At 48.2% G+C, this 19,502-nt stretch overlaps 1 protein-coding gene across 1 annotated transcript in view; it reads right to left on the bottom strand.

Annotated features, from left to right (window-relative positions):
• Window positions 1-6: 6 nt before the first annotated feature.
• Window positions 7-19,502, bottom strand: part of KIF5C (kinesin family member 5C) — a 145,774-nt gene continuing 126,278 nt past the window's right edge. The window contains exons 22-26 of the mRNA XM_011230488.3: window positions 17,926-17,997; window positions 15,322-15,426; window positions 13,139-13,355; window positions 11,838-11,951; window positions 7-347 (exon numbers count right to left, since the gene is read on the bottom strand). Coding sequence (XP_011228790.1) covers window positions 11,845-11,951; window positions 13,139-13,355; window positions 15,322-15,426; window positions 17,926-17,997 — 501 coding nt within the window. The 3' untranslated portion in view covers window positions 7-347; window positions 11,838-11,844. The remainder of the gene's footprint in view (window positions 348-11,837; window positions 11,952-13,138; window positions 13,356-15,321; window positions 15,427-17,925; window positions 17,998-19,502) is intronic.

The raw sequence follows: 19,502 nt of genomic DNA, 5'->3' as shown, positions 1-19,502 counted from the left end.
CCCCCGGGAATGACACGTTAGGGCGTTTGCTGGGACAGTACACTGCCGAGGGAGGAGGCTCCGGGGACCGCCCAGAGACCACCCAACAGCCTAGTCCCTGGCATTCGTTCTCAGGAGTAAGTGGATCTTCTGTGATCATCCCTTTCAGGTTTCTCAGGAAGAGAAATGTCCAAGCACACATCTGTCCACACAGAGATTCTGCACAGCTCGAATATCTGAAACTGGTGTACTGCAGATGGCTGGGGTAAGCAAGTATAAAAAAAAATGGAAATTGTGTAGGAGGGGAAAAAAAAATAAAGGAATTGGTGATTAATGTAGTCCTTGACATGCTACATGGAGAGCCATATCTGTTGAGAGAGAACCAGAGAGAGAACACAGGAGTTAGCGCACACAGTGGAATTTCACTCCTCAGACAAGTGTTCTGATATTTGGAATATCTGGAGTAATTAGATATTTAGATAAACATTCTAGAAATTCAGACCAGAGCTGTCCAGTAGAAATACCACATAAGCCACATATTTAAATTTTCAAGTGGCCACATTAAAAAGTGGGAAGAAACAAGTAGAATTAATTTTAATAACATATTTTATTTAACCCAAGAAATTCAATATATTGTCACTTCCACAGGTGATCAGTGACACTGGTGGTATTCAGAGAAACATCGCATTTTCTCATTCCTGAGAGGGACTCGAACACCCTTCGCAACAAGGATTTTGAGGCAGGTCAGACATCCCCTAACCCTAATCATGACGGAAAGGTAGCTTTCACCTCCCTAGGCTGATGAAGTTACTCACAGGGCACCCCCTTGACTTCACCCCACTTCCCACCAAACATCCATCCGATCATGCTCAGGTCTTCAGGATAAAAGTCTGGGCTAGTCCTGACTCAGAGGCCAGCCTGGAGCGGTCTCTGTCGCCTTCGGAACAACTCCAGTAAAATCCACTTTCAAAAAGGAACCAAAGTTTCCGCTTCCTCCCGCCAGCTGGAAGCCCTGTCTGTCTGTGGTCTTCCTGTAGGTTTTGTGCAGAGCTCACGGGGCTTGTGGGGTGGGGAGGGGGCCGCAGCAGGGGTATGTCGAGCCTCATCCTTGAGACACATGGGAAATGCCTGGCACAGAAATATGACAGACACTAAGAAAAACCCACATGCTCATCTGATTTTAAAAGGAACTCCATAACCTGACACATTGTGCTTTCTGTTTTTGCCTCTAGAAGGCTTAGATCCAAATTCAGGGCTCAACTGTGGTAAACACCCACCTCAGATTCCTGCTACAATGCTCTCTCCCCCTCTAATGTGTTTCTCTTCACTCTCCCTACTCACGTGTTATAATATTGTCAGCAGCCTCTCGGAGTTTATATAAATAAGCAGGATGCAAATTATAAATCAACAGACAAAATTCAGGGTGTGGAAAGGGATTATAGAAGTAGATAAGAGCAAAGTGGGTGGAGGGGAAAGAGAAGAGGGAAAAAAGAACATATTCTTTTTTATAATACCACCTCCTCCCAGACACACACACACAAAAAGAAAACTCCGAGCGCTCATTTGGTAATTACCATCTCTTGCTCCAGTGGTGTAACTATTCACAGGTATAAAGCTGCTCCATCAAAACTGGCTTAAACAACCTTATATGGTAATATTCATGCTGTTTTTAGACGTCACACACAGAGAGATTTGTTTATGGGAAGAGCATCTTTAATGTTTAGACTGTCTGGTAAGATTTTGTGCTTATTGTTAGGACAAGAAATGAAAACTCCAAAAGCCCGGTCAGAGTGGTCATTTACATTCATTTTCAGCTGAAAACCAAGCAATGCAAGGATGCTTTCTGAATATTACCGCTCGAATCCCCATTTCGCTTTCCTTACAGGTTCATTTTTGCGAGCACACGATCTCAGGATCACTTCTGGGTCACCCTGGTCACATGAGACGGTCTTCCTGCGTGCCCAGGGGCAGGGAGGTAGGAGCACATGCCTTCAATTGCAGGATTAGGGCTTAACATGGTGCTTGCAGCCAACTCGTGCTGACAGAGCCTTGTACTAGGCACAAGCTCAATGGGGCAGCCTCAACAGTGCCTGCAGACTGCAAGTCACACAGTTTCCACCAGCTGGCCTTTCATTCAAATCCCCCACCCCTCCATGCGCAAGATTCAGCACGTCTGGCTAATGGTAGGGAAGAAACAGGGGGCCACAAGATACCCAACCTGCTTAGTCCCCTCAAAGAGGGCGAGAGAAGACAGAGACTGTGACAGGCTGCCGAAAGGAAGAACACAGGGAGCCCACCGGTGAAGGGTCCTTTATTCTAAAGAGGCTGTTCCTCTTCACCCTGAGTTACCAGTCTTACCAGCCCATCTGCCAATGCAGTCTTTCCAGCAGGCCCAAGAAGAAGGAAGTCAACTGGGATACTCCCATCCTTCTGCCAACCATCTGAATGTTCATCTCTTCTGATAAATTCAGGACAGAAAATGGACAGAACTTACAAAGGTAAATGGGTCAGCTCCCGGAGAAACCACTTCTGACCATTCTGATCACCGAGAGCAGCCAACCCGGAGAGGCTGGCACACCTTGAAAACAATGAACACCCAGTTCTATTGACCCTCTTGGATGGCTCAGAGTTGTTACTCTCCGAAAAGCAAGGTACTGGCCCAAATGACCTGCTACGAGGCTGTCCCTGGGCCCCTGCCAAACTGGAGATGGTAATTCAGAGTGGCAATGTGTGACCAGACTTAGGAGGAAATAAAATCGCCTTTCTTTAGAAGGGGTGAGAAGGCTGAAGAAAGATGCGAATTATACAAGGGTTTTGCAAGAAGTATTTAGAGGTTTTCCCCTAACTTCGCCTTTTGCAATTGCTTGCAAGAGGATTTATGCTTAATCCAAACAGTACACAGTTTTATCTTTTCTCTTGCCTTTCTACCATTCAGTGCCCACATATAAGAACTGCCGATTGTACTCCATACATCACTGCTGAAGAGAAGTGGGTTTATCTCCCAGGAGCACGAGTGCAATCTGCTGTGGGGGGCGATCATTCTTCCTTCTTGGGCCTCACGATTGCTCCCTTTGGGCGCACAATGCTGGTTTCCAAGTCCCACACCACAGTGCCCGCCTGCCCTTCTTTCTGCCCCCTCTCCCTGAGTCCTGCTTTGTCTATGCTTTTGCGGCCTGTCCCCACAACCACCGTAACACTGGCTAATAATTGTGAGGCCCTAATTTTTGCCACACACTCTCCCAGGACTTTCCACTCTTCTTTCACATCTCTCACTCAATTCTCAGAGCAAGCCTGTAATGAAGAAGGTACTATGGGGGCGCCTGGGTGGCCCAGTCGGTTAAGCATCTGACTTCATGATTTCGTGCTCCCTGCTCAGCAGGGAGCCTGCTTCTCTCTCTCCCTCTGCCCCTCCCCCCACCCATGCACGCTCACATGCGCTCTCTCTCAAATAAATAAAATCTTAAAAAAAAGAGAGAGAGAAGGTGCTATGATCATAACTTCTCCACACCCAAGAATCCTGCCTGGAGTGACAAGGCTGGGTTTTCTTCCACTAAAATAAGACACTGCAACCAAGAGAATGCAGAAGCAGATATGAGAATCCAGGGCCATCCACTGAGCCACATATTAAAGAGATTTGCAAAACTGCAAAGCAATGCCATTCTAAGTTTTTGTTTTGGAAAATAATCACGTTTCATTAAAAGTGGCATTTGTGTTAACAGTAGTGATATTTAAAATTTTTGCTTCAATTTATATCAATAATATAAAACACCAAGAGATACTGCCCAGGAATATAAAAATCTCTTTGATGTCAATACTTTTTAAGACTACAAAGGTCTTAAGGCCAGGAACTCTGGGAACTGCTACACAGCGTATCAGAGGTCATGGTCCAGGACCCACCACGGACAAGATGTGTGATCCTGACAGTTCCCTTGGCCTCTCTGTAGAAGGTAGGATGGCATAGTGTCAACGCAGGCCAACGACACGTGCCTGCTCTGTGTCAGGCACCTGCCTAAGCTCTCTGCGTACTAATGCATTTAATCTTCACAGCCACCTTGTAAGTACAGTCGTTTGGCAAATTTTACAGAGGACAGGGAGGCACAGAGAGATGAAGTAACTTACCTCACGCATGGCCAAGCTGTGATTCAACCCCAGGAAGCCCAGCTCTGTATCCTGAACCCACAATCACCCAGCTATGTACCCTGCAGTCCCCCCGCAGAGAGGGAACTCACATTCTTGTGACTCAATCATTTCATTACTAGGATTTTCCAACAGTTGAACAGCCCAGTGGCTCAGATGTAGACCACATGCGTGCCTGAAAGATCCCACGTGACCTGCTGTAAAGGAGGCTTCCTGACTTCACTACTTCCGAGGTTTAAACTCGAAAGCAGCTTCTCACCTATCCTCCACGTGGGGAGTGAACCCATTTCTGCTGTGGTTGGGCACAAGACACTCGTACGTTTTAGGTATATATATTTGTGATTACGTGGGTATCACAGCCAAGATGCAAAATGGCTTGGATCTAGGTATTGAGGACAGAGAGAAGAGTAACAAGAAGGAAATACAGAGATTTAGAAAAGCAAATAGAGTATAAATGGGGAAGTGCCAGCTTGGAAAGCTCAGCCTGAGCGTAAGCATAAAGGAAGGACTAAACAACGAAGGGCTGCCTTTTTGTTCTAGTCAAAAGCTTACAAAGAAAATTCTATGCCGCCTGAGGTGGAGGAAAACAATGAAGGGCGGGGTGGTGGGTTGAGAGGAGGTGAACTTCCTACTTCAAAGACAGGAGAGCTAGAGGCCTACAAGGACCTGAAGTTTAGGGCTTTAGCTGAAGGTAGTAAACATGGGGAAATGGCCAGGGACATTCAGAGTCAAATAAATCTGAGGTTTAAGTGCGAGCCTAGAAAATACTGGACTTCCTGTCTCTAAGACTTGGAATTTCCCCTTTTGTGTGTAGCTTACCCTGACAAGACTTTTTTTTTTTTTAAGATTTTATTTATTTATTTGACAGAGAGTGCGAGCACAAGCAAGGGGAGCTGCAGGCAGAAGGGAAGGGAAAAGCAGGGTCCTGGGATCATGACGTGAGCCGAAGGCAGACGCTTAACCCACTGAGCCACCCAGGGCTCACTCACCCCCTGTGACAAGACTTAAGAGTAGAAAACCATGTGTGCATTCCAACTGTCTGGGCAAAGGCTGAACACCCTGACGTGGCAGGCACACAGGAACACAGGGGCCAGGATTTCAGGCCCTCGGTCACAGATGACTGTTACGGCAGCAAAAGGGAACAGTCGTGAAAGCCTGGAGATGTGTGTTCTGTGCCTGCTTCTAGCCCGCCACTTCAGAATTTAAACATACTGTTTTTACTAACAACTAAGACATATTCACAATAAAAGTCTTAAAGTAGTAAACCTGAAGAAGATGGAGCCATCCTACAGTGACTGTCACTGATCCAGGGCATGTCACACAAATCAGAGCTGCAGGGGTCGTAACAGACCACCTGGTCTGCTTTGATGGCTCTTTGTACTTACGCTCACCCACATGACCCTGCTATAAATCGCAGACATGCTTTTCCAGGGCTGTTTTCTTTATGCCTCAAAGCATGAAATCACAGTCTAAAAACAAGGAACTGCTTCTTCTGTAAGAGCCCTAATGAGTCCCTACTGGCTCTACCACTGTAAATTTACCAAATGTTTTCTCAAAGTTTATTAAAACTTTATTTTTTTGAAGATTTTATTTATTTACTTATTTGAGACAGAGAGAGAGAGGGGAGCAGAGGGAGATGGACAAACAGACTCCATGCTAAGTGAGGAGCCTGATGTGGGGCTTGACCCCAGGACCCTGAGATCATGACCTGAGCTGAAACCGAGTCAGACGCTCAACCAACTGAGCCACCCAGGTGCCCCAAAACTTCATAGGCTATGATTTCTAGACTTAACATATATGGTTTTTAATAAAAGTATAGTCCTCAAAATATCAGTCATTATCTTCATCAACAAAGTGAGAGGCATCCTGGGCCTTTCGTTCATTTCACAATATTTTCAATTTTATGTTTTTCTTTCCACAAAAATCTAGCATTAATATGTGCATATTCTAGGGGTGGCTGGATGGCTCAGTTGGTTAAGTGGTTAAGCATTCGACTCGAGATTTTTTCGGCTCTGAGATCGAGCCCTGCATCAGACTCTGCGCTCAGCGGGGAGTCTGCTTCTCGCTCTCTCCCCCTCCCACTTCCCCCCTACCCACTCTCTCTCAAAAAAATAAATCTTTAAAAAAAAATAGTGGGTATTCTAGATTATCCAGCTGACAACCTTGCAACCAAGCATTCCAATACTTCAGCCCCACACAGGTTTTATGCTAGAACCAAGTAGATGGTACCCCTCCCAACTTCAATACCCTCCAGCTAAAGCTGGCCTCCACTGGACAATGATGTGTTCAGCCACAAGCCGACAAAATGGCTTGAAGGTATGCAGTGACTCTGGAGTGATTTTTTTTTCTTTCTTTTCTTTCTTACAGACTTTATTTTTAAGTAACCTCTACACCCAACGTGGGGCTCAAGTTTACAGCCCCAAGATCAAGACTCACGTGCTCTACTGACTGAGCCAGCCAGGTGCCCCTCTACAGTGGTTCTGACACAGAAAGGGAATGACACAGAAGCAGCATAGGCAAGCCAGACCCCACTAGAAGCAACGCGTACCAGAGTCACATTGCACCCAGCTCTTTCCAGAGAAAAGCCATCTTTCATTAACTTCGGTGAAGGCTGGTAATTTGATTTTGGTGTATGGTTCATTTCTATCAAACTTCTAAATTTGTTTTGACTTGGTAGTTCTGTAAGTATATGCTATTGTAAATTTGCAAATACCTAATTATAATTTTTAAAAAAACCTCTGGGAAATATGAGAACTTTATCCCCTTAAAAGTACTCTATTTACTATTCAAATTCAAGAAATAATGTTCTAAATATAGGAAAGCCAAAAGACCCTATTGCTCAAAGCCTTTTAGAAAATAGTCTAGGTTCCAGCGGTGCCCCACTGGCGCCATCTGGTGGACACATTTGAATAAGCACCCAATGGCTTGCCAGAGCATTACAGGGAAGGGAAGCCCAATTCCAGGCCCTCAGAACCAGGGAGTCAGACAAGATATTTAAATGATGTCTGCATTAAATGTGGGGCCACAAATAAGCACTCAGTACTGCCTCAGAGGTCTATTTCACACCTTATCTCTTCAGCCTGCAACCCCATCTCCCAGCCTCTGCAGCTGCTAACCTGGCTTCTTGCACAAGAAAACAGGCACTAAGATGAGACCCATTCCACCTCCCCACACCCCATCTACCACCTGCCAGCAACTGTCCTTCCTCCTCTGCCTTCCCATTACCTCCGCGTATGCTCCAGATCGCAGTTCCTCTCAGGCAGCCAGTACTCCCTACCTGTAAAAGTCCCTACTCCCGTCTCCCACATTATCAATCTCCCTGCAAGGGCTTCTTGGGGATCCCCTGCTCTCTCATCCACCCCCTCCTTTCCATGGGGTCCAGCACAGGGTGGCCTGTCCCAGCCACGAACCAGGTCCCCCCACTCCCAGGCCCAGAGCCCCCAGTGGCCCCACACACTGAGACTGCACTCTTTGCTGCTGGCCTGGCCCAAAGGCCTCATTTATCTGGCCCCTCCGCCCCTCCCCAACAACCCCGATTATGAAAATCTCTGGGTTCCAGCCCTATCAGCCTTCCTGTGATTTTCCAAATACACCAACCATCCCCACCTTTCAGCCAGTGTCTGTCCCACTCTTCCCCAGTGACTGTGTGGCTGGTACTTGTCGTCATCAGGGCTCAGCTCAAATGCCACCCCCTCTTCTAAATATCGTCCCCCGTCTCCATTGCTCTAACCTGGTCTTATTTTCCTCAGAACCATACCACTATTTGAAGTTACCTTGTTATTTGCTGTCTGTCTCCCTGCAAAAAGAGTATCACCGCACAAGAACAGAGCCTTCTTTGTCTCATTCATTGTTAAACCAAGTACAGAGCAGGCTCTCCATGCCTGACCCCATTTTCCAGATGATGAAACTGAGGCTGAAGAAATCCAGCAATTTGCCCAACATCACACAGCAGTGCAGCCAAGGCCAGGGCTGGAACCCACGACCAGCCAGTCCCCTATCCCATGTCTGTACTTTGCTGCACTGGACTGTTCTATGTCCAGCTGTGCAGTTTGAAAAAGATGTTCCCCTCCCCCTGGCTGTCCCCCTGGATTTGAACTAGCTGAGATAGAAGCCAGCAGTGTATTGAGTTCTGATTTCTCTGTGTGGGCATCTTCAGTCACTCTGAAACTTTGAGCATAAACCAAAATACTCATTGTGACTATATTCCTTGAAACCTGAAATGAAGCAGAAAGAAACCCCTAAGACATCCAGATGCTGCCCCAATATGAATATGCTGCTGTGGCCTCCACTAGAGGGCGGGGAAGAGTCAGCAGCTGAGATCATTTCTACCTAGGACAGACAGACTTCAGAACGAGCATCCCAAAGATCAGGAAAGAGCACCTCAAAAGGTTTTGATCACAACTAAGCAATGAATTCCACATTTCCAATTATTTTTTATTTTTTTAAAAAGATTTTATTTATTTGAGTGAGAGTGAGAGAACATGAGTTGCAGGGGCAGAGGGAGAGGCAGAAGGAGTCAGACGATGTGGGGTTCGATCCCAGGACCCTGGGATCATGAGCCAAAGGCAGATGCTTACCTGACTTAGCCACCCAGGTGCCCCTCCAATTATTTTTTTAAAAATGATTCTGCATTTTTTCACTTCCAATTATAATTTCCCACTTCATTGGCTACTATCCTTTTTTTTTAACCTCTTACAAATAGTCAATGTTCTTGTTCATAACCTTTAGATGAATAAATGACAATATCTTTAAAACACCTTATATCTGGTCATAGCATCAAACAGGATACTCAGTCAAGGGCCTTCCCCACTCAGTGGTTAGAATTTAGGGCCAGAGAGGGACTAAAAACTATTTTGTAATGACGATGTGAATTAAAGGCGACTACAAGCCAACATCCATCCGCCACCTGCTGCTACCCTCTACGGCAGCGACGTCTTTATGGAGCACACGCACGACGCCAAGCCGCTTAGAAGCATGACCTCAGTTTGTCCTCATTTCACAACCGATGATCCAGGGGCAGGATTCTCCCCATTTCACAGATGAAGCAGCCGACTCCGAGGGTAAGTAACTTAAAGAGAGTAAAAGACCTAACACCTGACCCCTGTCTCCTGTCCAAAGCCAGGGCCGTCTACCACACCGCCGTCCTGGTAACTAGGAGGGGGCCTACTTGTTTGTGATGTGGGGACCGTGCCCAGCTATAGGAGTTGTACATATGGACAGAGCGGGTCCAACTGCGGATAAAATAATCAAACCCGCTTATAACACTTCAAGTTAAAGAAAGCAACGGATCACCGGAATGCGCGAGGGTGGCTCTGTTAGTTAAGAGTCTCTCCGGCCCTACTATTTCTCAGTCTCAAGTATAAGAAGGGAACGTTTGGTTGTACGGACCTTACACAAAACGTGGGTCTGACAGACCTTTACGGGATTGCACGTGGAACGTGGCTGTCCGCTGCACAGTCTCTGGAGCCCAGAGTCCCTGGGCCAGCGTATTCACTGAGCTTGCTGGGAGCCAGGCACCGACACCTCTCTGCGTGCTGCCATCGAACGGGTGACATAGACGCTACTTCAGCAGAGCACTGCTGCAGGTGCTCGGACACGCGGTTCGGCTGCCCACGCGGCATCCATCGCCTCGTCTGCAGCTAAGGAACAGTACTCTTGGGGCGCCAGGCTGCCTCATCGGTGAAGCATCTGCCGTTGGCTCAGGTCATGATCCCAGGGTCCTGGGATGGAGCCCCGAGCTGGGCTCCCTGCTCAGCGGGGAGTCTGCTTCTCCCTCTGCCCCCTGCTCCTTCTCTCCCTCTCAAATAAATAAATAAAATCTTAAAAAAAAAAAAAGAAAGAAAGAAGAATAAATAAAGAACACTACTCTTACGAGGAGCAGTGATGTGCCTAGCTCAAAGCCACTGCTTTCCAGCCCCCTTGCAGCTGGACGTGGCCACATGCCTCAGATCTGGCCAGAGGGTCGCAGGCTTCGCACTATATGGATGTCCGGGAAGGCCACAAAAGCAAGCAGATTCGGCTGAGAAGCTGCTTTTGCCTCTTGCCACCTTCTTCTCTGCTTGCTAACCATGGTGTAGGCACGAAAGCTAGAACAGAAGTCACTGAGGTGACCCTGAGGAAGGAAGGTACTTTCCGAGGACAGGGAGTCTAAACTTAAAAGGCGAGCTTTCTGCTGTCACTGTGGAGTCGCTTTACCAGCCACTGACGGCCCGCCCTCAAATCTTCCCGCGACAGAGAAATTAACTTCCACCCTAGTGACGCCACGGCGACTTCAGGAGAGGAGTCCTCCAACCCTGGTGGCTGACAGAATTGCCTGGGGTGCTCGGTGAGCGCACGAAGGCTCAGGCCCCACGCTACTTCACGAAGCCAGGTTTCCGGGTGCCAGGTGACACTGACACCCACCCAAGGTCGAGAACCACCACTTTAGCTTTTCTATCCCACGCTGCCTCGCAGGAGCTCACCACTCCCTGCAAGGGCCAGCCCCAATACCGACGACATGTCGTCAAAAGCACTTTTATAACCTCCTAATTATTTTATTTATAATGGAAAGCGATCCCAGATCTGAATGGGGTAGCCCGCTGCCAAGACACTTTCCCATCCACCCTTTTAGGACAGGGCAGATGGTGGTGGACATGCTGCCCACCCGCGGGCTGCCTTGGCCTTTCCTCCTGTTCCCTAATCTGACCAGTGCCTGTTCCGCTCCTTGGCATGCTGCCTGAGGCAGCGCAGGAGAGGGCTGTCTGGGGGCAGCCGCCAAGCTGTCTCCTTGACGGTTTTTGCGGGAGCCTTAGCAATGCTGTCATTTCCCCGGAGAGAGCGCTCCAGCCCCTCACATTCACTTCCCTTACCTTGATCGGAAAGGACAGGAGAGGACTCGGCGCTCTACGGGGTTGGCCTTGATCACTGCGGCTTTGCCATGCCAGCCTGACCACCTTGCAAGCTAGCTTCCTTAGTGAGGGCTCAGAGTCCAAGGATAACATTTGGAGCTACCCTCTCCCATCCACAGGTTACTGGTTCAAAGAGTTTTCCTGAACAGTTTTCTGGCTACCTAGTTGTCTGCCTGCCCCACCCAACCAGTAACCTCTTTTCTCCATCTCAAGTACAAAAGGACAGTTTGTGCTCTCTCCTGCTTCTCTTTCCTAAAGTGTATCACTGTTTGTTTGTTTGTTTGTTTGTTTGCTGGTAGAGCAATATCACGCATGTGGATTGTAGGAAGAGAAATTTATAGACCACCACCTCAAAGAAAAATGTGGTCCTGACCTACCTAGATTCTTAAAAACCCCTATTTGTTGAGCTCAGAGAGCAATTATAAAAATATGACTTTCTATATCTGGCTCTTCCTTTATATTCAGTTTCCTGAAACTTTAAGCAACCACCCACATCTGTGTGCTCTGGGCGAAAGCAGTTGACGAACAGGTAATGCCCTTTTGGATGCCAGCTGCACAGGGAAGTCCCACAGACAAAAGAAAGCTCCCAGGTGAATCATTCGCCACACCCTCATCTACCCCTGGAGGATACCCAGCACCAGGTGGCCCTAGCTAGAAGACCCTAGGCTCTACATTGAGTTGAGGGTAGGTAAGCTACACCCCTAGGGCCTGTTCCAGGAAAGCTAAACTGCTCACTCTTGTAGGGGCACATGCCGGTGGATGAGAACCAGGCAGGGGCAGGGATCTGCCCCAGGGCTGCCCCGGACAGAAACCACCCCGACACCAGGGACTCACTTCGTATTTATTTCTGGTAGTGAGTGGAGTTTGCAGAGCCGCCTCCTCCCCCTCGGATGGCGTGGACGGCCGTTGGAGATGATGCCGGGTAGTGTCCAGGGCGGATGGGCTTGGCTGTATCCGACAGAAAGGACAGAGCATTCAGCCTGGGCTTAACTGGCCACACCCACATGTCCAAGGGTCACATGTGAAAACCAAGATGCACAATTTTTATCATTATAATTCTCATCAAGCACCAGACCTTTCTGAAAACAGGATGTCTGCCCTCCTGACAATATAGTTGGCTAAGCCAGGGCACCCAATGGTTAGGGGACAGAGAGAACTTACATATCAATTATTTTAACTCTAGCTGAGGAAAATTAGAAGGACTTTGTTTTATCTGAGGCAGATCCATAGGCAACACTTGGGTTCCAAGGGCATCCGCACAGCCCCTGAAACTGGACGCAGATTTCTGCCTATGATGCACTTTTCTGGGAAGACACTCCATAGTTTCCGGATTTACGAAGAGCGTGAAATCCAATAAATGCAATGAAATCTAAGGTATGATCTAAAACCTAGAAACATGAAGTTGTTGGTTTATAAAACATCTGCACAGCATTATCTGATGGGAAATAATATCACATGTTATTGGAGGCATTTCAGTAAAAAAAAAAAAACAAAAAACAAAAGAAAAAAACACTCTCTAGAGAGCATTCCTAAATCCCTTTGCTGCGTGTGGCTCCATCCTGGGAACTATAACTTAGCAGCTACACCCCCATCCCCGCCACGGGCAAAATGCCCAAATCCAGGTCTGGCAGGGGCTGGACGTCCAAGCGCCTTTCCTGGCTGGGATCCACACGCTGCTCCCCGAGGCCAGCCCAGCTCTTTCCAAGGTGCTTCCAAACGTGCCCTTGCAAGTGGCTTTCCCTGAGGCTCCTGGCTCCACCCCGCCCCTTCATGTTCTGCCTGGTACAGAACAGAAGGCGCCTTTGGGCCTTGCTGAGACACAGCCAAGTATTCTAGTACTTGTGAGAATGTAGCTCTGTTTACAGCCAAATACCTTTAGCTGACAGCCTAAGTTGGCCACCTTCTCTGCTCAGCTCAGCAGCTCTGAAGACCGCAATGTAGGCTGCAATCTCCCAGGGTGAGGAAGCAGGTGCCTGACACCGTCATTCTCCTGGGAGGAACGCAGGGCGCCTGCAGGCACTGGCTAGCCTCGCCCCGCCGGCCTGACCACAGCCTGGCAGATGTTCCCGAACATAGTGCTTCTGCTTAGCAGAGACCTGTCCTCCAGCAGGGGCGCAGGTGAGGGGCACACCTACCGATCTGGGCCGAGTGGGCCCTCCTGGCCATGTTCTTGGCTCGCACGGCCTCCTTGATGCGGTCCACCTCCTGCTGGTAACGCTTGCGGTCCCGCATGGCGTTCTCCTTGGCCTCCTTCAGCGCGCTCTCCAGGGCCTTGACACGCTCCGCTGTGGCGCGCAGCCGCTTCTCCAGCTTGGGCAGCTCGCAGCGCAGGTCTGCGTTGTCCCGGACCAGCTGCGGGGAGAGCGGACGGGGGCAACTTACTAAGAAGGCGAGGGGGCGAGCAGGAGGGGCAGACGGGGACAGGCGGGGACTCTGCGGCCAAACAAGCAGCCCCGCCAGGTCGGCGCGAACGTCCCTGTGACACCAATGCTGGCAGCGCCGAAGGAACACGGCAATCCTGTACCCCGGGCCTCCAATTTGCTACACACGACTCGTGTGCAAGGAAGTGGGGAGGGTGCAGGATGAAATTAAAAGCCATTTCCGGTCACAGGAAGCTTTCAGGCTTGGGCAGGATTTACTTCCGACTTGGTTTGCGTGGGTCGGGGAGCCAGTGTGGGGAAGCTTGGCTACTCAGGCATTAGCATGTGAAAGCTGAGCGATGTTGGGCAAGTTCAGAAGCACTGGGTACGGGCGTGCATGTTCTAGAGCTCTCTCTAGGCCTCCTCCTGGGCAGGACGTGTCATCTCCACCAGCATGCGGTTTGGACCCACTTGGCAGCATATCCAAAAGCTCACAGGTAACCCTGAGATACTGCTCCTTCTCTTATTACCTAAGACCCTCAGTTAAGAAGGAATGGGTGAGACAGGTGCGTTCAGGGTGGTCTGGCTGCAGACTGGTGGTTGCCAGAGGAGAGGTGGGGGGATGGGTGAAAGAGGTGAAGGGGATTAAGAGGACACTTATGGTGATGAGCACTAAGTAATGTATAGGATTGCTGAACTGACACATTGCATCCCCGAAAATAATACAGCACTGTCTGTTAATTATGGAATTAAAAAAATAAGTACAAATTTTTAAAAATTAAAAGAAAATGAAGGAAAATTTTTTAGAAAGGAAGAAAGGAAAGACAGAAAGAGAAGCAACAGGCTTGCCCTGGATTTAAAAAAATAAAAGTCTCAAGAGCCAGCTCTATTACTTCCTGACATCTGACTTGGTAAGTCATCCAACCCTACACGTCTCAGGTTTCTCACCCATAAAAAAGGAGAGCATATAAGAGGACCATTGTGTGAATCCGAGCGGATCCAGAAAAGTTTTGAAAATCGGAAAGCACTGGATGAAGGTTACCTATCCCAAGGCCACACCTGCATTGTTTACCAGCCCCAGTGCCTGGCAGACAGCAGGTTTTTAATATTTATTAAAACATTCAGTGAATTCATAAATAAAATAATTAATGAATTTCAGAGCCTTATTTCAAATTAGTGAACTCAGACTGCAGTTTCTGCTTCTATATTTCTCATCAATAATTTGCTTGAATGACTTCAACCATGTTGACTCTGTCTTCCTCCCTTTGGGGAAAAATGCCATCCTAGGTAACGTGGAAGAGGACATAGGCCCAAGAGAGATGTATCCCCTTAACCATGTGGTCCAACAAGCTGAACCATTTTTATCACAATCCAGATCTTTAGGATTTAAGGGAAACATGAACATTCCAGTATTTATACAGAAAAGAGACAGACAACTGCCTAGATCACCAGTAGGTTTGGCCATGCACTTTGCTGTCCCTCTAGATCAACTCCAGAGCATCATAAGAACTGGAGAGGATGCCCAAGAAATAGGGCAACAGAGCAGAGAGAAAACGAAGCAGATCACTTCCTCTCCTGGTCTCTTTCCTCGTCTGCAAAAATAAGGGGCCTGAATCAGCCCAGTGGTATTCACTTTGCGTTCTGTGCAGCCTGTGGGTCTGGGACTGGGACCGGAGGCGGGACAATAAGGCAGGGTTCTGAATACCCCACTTCCCAAACCCCAAGAGCTCAAACTCCATTCCTTCCATCTGGCTTCGATGAAAGACTTTCATATATAAGGGAAGTCACTGAAGACTAAATAAAGGACTCCAAGGACCCTTTTGGATTAATGTCCCCTGGTGATATAGAGTGCTTTTATCTTTAATGTCAGAGCCTTCTCCCGGAACTGTGGCCAGATATAGTGGCGCTTCTTTCCAGGAGAGTAAGAAAAGCAGAGGAGGCTAGCACAACTCTCCTACCTGTTTGTGAACCTTCGTGAGCTGCTCCAGGTTATTCTCCAGGAAGGAAATTTTCTGCTTCTGGGCAGCACTGCCCCCTCCGTCATCGCTGTCCAGCTCCACACTCTGCACCAACATGAGGGGTCAGCGGGCAGCCGTGCCCACAGCCCACCCGCAGCCCCAGCACAAGCTGGACAACATTCTAATTCTTCTTTATAAAAAACCACCACCCCAATTCCACCAAAGTTTATTCTGAAAGTGAAAATAAAGAGAGGTTCTAAAAATTGAGACTCCATGACCTTCCCAATGAATTCCCTTGTTTGGTGTCAAGGGTCTTCCGAGCATTATAGTTTAGAGAATAGAAAACAAAACAAACAAAACTTTCAATCTTCCTTTGAAAGATACAGATTAGTTCTCTCTGTGAAATTTACCTCTCCCTTGCAGGTGGGTAAACAGACTTCTTTTCAAAGGAACTGTTCCAAAACTCATTAAGAAGAACCAGTGTGAAAACATAAACCCAAGACCTAAATCTATTTCAAACGTCCCAACTGAGATAAGTCACCAAGCTGTTGGGCAACTGCCTGTGGTCCCACGGGGAAGTCTCAATGGCCTTTGCTTGTCCCTTCAGCTTCCAATCCCATGAAATTACTTAATGAATCCATCTCAAACTAGTCACAGCATCTGAGCGCTGTGCTGGATAAACTTTTGAAATTCATCAGATGTTGAGATGGACAAAAACTGCCCTCCTGGCAAGGCCATGCTGAGTAGTCAGATAAGCTGAGAAACACATGTGCAAACACATCCTGGAGCCCCAAAATGGCAAGGCATCCTTGCTGCGTCTGATTACAGAGAACCATCGCCCCTCCATCTGAGAAGTGACAGCTGCACGCAGATCTCAAACCTGTGTCTCTTCCATCTACATCCAGGGTTCTCAAACTTTGCCCAGAGGAGGGTTTGTTAAAACTCAACTTGCTGGGCCCCACCTCCAGTCTCTGCTTCAGTGGACCTTGGGTGAGTTAGAGAATGTGCGTGTCTAGTGAACACCCCGGGGATGCCCGAGCTGCTGGCCAGACAACCACCCTTTGAGAGCCACGGGTCTACAAGTAGGCCCTTCCTTGAGAGTTTATATCATGAAATCAGGGGGGCCTGATCTCAAGCTCCCCTGACCCCCTCCTCCCTCTGACTGAGTTTTTCAGTCCTTGCCATAATCTCTGCAGGCTCCCTCTCTGTCTCCTCTGCTCTGGCCTCTCCCTCCTACCCGGTCCAGGTCTGATGATCATTTCTATTTTGATGACTGTGGTCACTACTTACCTGCCCCACTGCTGCCATTAGGCTCTTAAACTCTCCTATCCTTCTCTGCCTTTCTTTATTTTCATTTCCGGGCCTGGAACCATGCTATCAGGGTCCACAGCAAATCCATGCTCTGACCTTCAGCTGGACACTCACACCACTGCTCGGCCTTCACTCATCCCTGACAAATCCCCCCAGGCTGCCTGGGCTTTCGCTAGGCTCTGCTGCCTCTGCATTGGCCCCCTTCCTTCTCCATCAAGGACAGAACCTCCACATTAACTCAGAAGATCAAAGTCGTTGGATGCACTTTTCCATGGTTATGTATTGTCCTGCAAACATCTCCAGCTTGACTCTCCACTACTCCTCTCTGGGAAATTGTATCCCTTCCCCTTACCAAGCTGATACATCCATCCACGCTATAAATTCTGTCCCACTCAGATCTGACACCATCAACCCCCTCCTCTTTTGTATGTATTTCACCTCTTCCCCTTGGCTCCTTCACACAGATACACATGCACACATGTGCGTACTTTTCAATACACCTTCCTTCCATCCTACTACACAGCTGGATATGGCCCATCGCTCCTCCTCTATCACGTTTAAACATATTTAAAGAGAAGTCCCCCTGCCACTCCCACCTTTCCCTCCTTCCTGGAACTTCTGCAAGCTGCTCTGGGATTCACTATACGGTGACTCCCCGAGATCACTGTGGGAGGCACGAGGATTCAGAAATCACACGACCTGGGTTCCATCCTACCTCCAGCTCTTCTAGCTGTGTGACCTTAGGCAAGGTACTTAACCTTTGAGCCTATCTTCACTAAGACAGAACCGAACAGTAAGAACCACTTACACAAGGTTGCCAGGAAGAGCAAGTAAGACGCACGTGAAAGTGCTTCATATGCTCTGACCCAGCCGCTAACGGCCCTTCATGGGCAAACAGGAGGCTCCTGCCTCTAATCTCTCCAGGATTCTGGCACTGCTCACCAAGCTTCAGGCAGCACTGCCTGACGAGACCCCTGGATTTTCCCGGCATCATGCACGGCAGCTCTCGCACTGCAGCCAGGTAGGTGTGCACTCATTTGAAATGAAAGGCCAGGGAGAGGATTATAACTTCCTCTTACTAAGAAGAAAAAATCAGATGGAAAAATATTCCCAAGTACTTTTTTTTTCTTTTTTTACCTCCAGTACATTCTTTGAATACATTTTCTGGCATGAAATAATTAATTTTTAAGCACAACCAGCCCAATTTAAGCAAGTGATATTTCAACGGAAAATGATTCTTTCTGTCCATCTTTTCTTTTCTTCTCAGCCCTGTTCACACAAAATAGAGCTCACCTTTTTAACCCGGGCGGTCAGATCCTGGACGAAGAGTTTCCGGAGGTTATGCAGAGTCTGCAGTTCCCGAGACTGGAAGAGAAGATTGTGAGATTGCCACTGAAGTGGGAGACACCTCGAATTCAGGCCACATCGGGCACCAGACCATCCCCGTCTGGTTGCCCCAATGACCCAGACGGCTCCCACCTGCTCTGCGAGCCCACCATCCAGGCCATGGTGCTCCCCCACTTCCCCCTGGCTTTCCCACCACATATGTCCATCCCTCCAGCTGTCTCAACACTGCCCCCAGGGGCAGAGACTGGGAGCTCAAACCATGAACCGTAAACCAGAACAGAGCCTACTCATTCGCACTGTTCTAAATAGAACTTCTCTCCCCTCAACTACAAAAGTTAACACGTTTTCTCACAAAAATTCCTAGTTGGCTGTGTTGTACCAGAACAGATTCTTTCTTTGCTCTAATTTATCACGTACGCATTACACAAAATGCCAGCAAGTCTAAATGGAAAGTTACCCACAATCTCTCCCATCGTAGCGGACCAACATTTTTCATCTTTCCACGCCCCCCTTTGGCCCTGGGCCAAGTGTGCTGGCTTTACACCACTAAGCTCGTGGGTGAGGCAGGTAGTGGGCCTTCTCCCCATGTAACCCTGGGCAACCCACCTAACCCCCTGCACCTCAGCTCTCTTCTTTGTAACAGGAGGATAAATATGATAGTTGCCTCACAGTGTTGTCGAGATTAAATGTGATAGTCCTTATAAAACTGTTACGGCAGTTTCTGGCACATTGTAAGCGCTCGGTAAACATTACCTACTGTCAACTTATCGATGCACCATATTTGACAGCTATTTTCTTCATTAGGCTTTTGTTGTTTCCCTTTGTTGTCCTAATATTGTTACGTTGTAATTAACTTCTTGGGGGCAATTTTTTCTTTGTTTTGAGTTATTGTCTACAAATGAACCCTTAGGAATTAGATTGTGAAGACAAGGCTCTGAGTCAAACCTGGTGACCTTTGTTAGCAAGATCAGAACACCAAAATAGTTCCACCCATTCAAGTCTCCAGGTTCTTACTACTAGAGATACGGTTGGTTTCTTGCAAGGTACCTTCCCGTGAGGGAAGAGAGGGATAAACTTGCGTTTGAACTACTCAATTTGTCTAAGTTGACCTACTTTTAACACAGAACATCAAGGGATGCAGCTCGCCCATGTTCACAAGAAAAAGAAACAGGCTATACAGCCATGGGAACACTAACATTCTTGGAATAAAAGTTCTATGTTAATTTAAGTCTTGTTACCGGGTCCAAGTCTGCAATTCTGTGTTGAAATAAGAAGCACCTAAAGTCAATTGCTTCCTCAGATGAGGCAAATGACTGTGCAGGAGGCCAAATAGGCCTGTTATTACGGATACAATGCACATTGCACCTGTCTGAGGCCTAGCCGCCTTCCGGGGCAGGTGCAGGCGTGCAGCTCCGCGCTCACATTTACACACCAGGCCCCTGCCAGAGGATCTCCCCCGCCCCCCGGCCCCAGCCCCTGCACTGCATGCTCCCTCGCTCTCCTGCTTCACGGATTTTATTCCT

This window comes from Ailuropoda melanoleuca, chromosome 2, assembly GCF_002007445.2.
Source record: "Ailuropoda melanoleuca isolate Jingjing chromosome 2, ASM200744v2, whole genome shotgun sequence".
NCBI lineage: Eukaryota > Metazoa > Chordata > Mammalia > Carnivora > Ursidae > Ailuropoda > Ailuropoda melanoleuca.
Note: the sequence above shows the minus strand (reverse complement) of the source record. Positions and strands in the feature narration are given on the sequence as shown.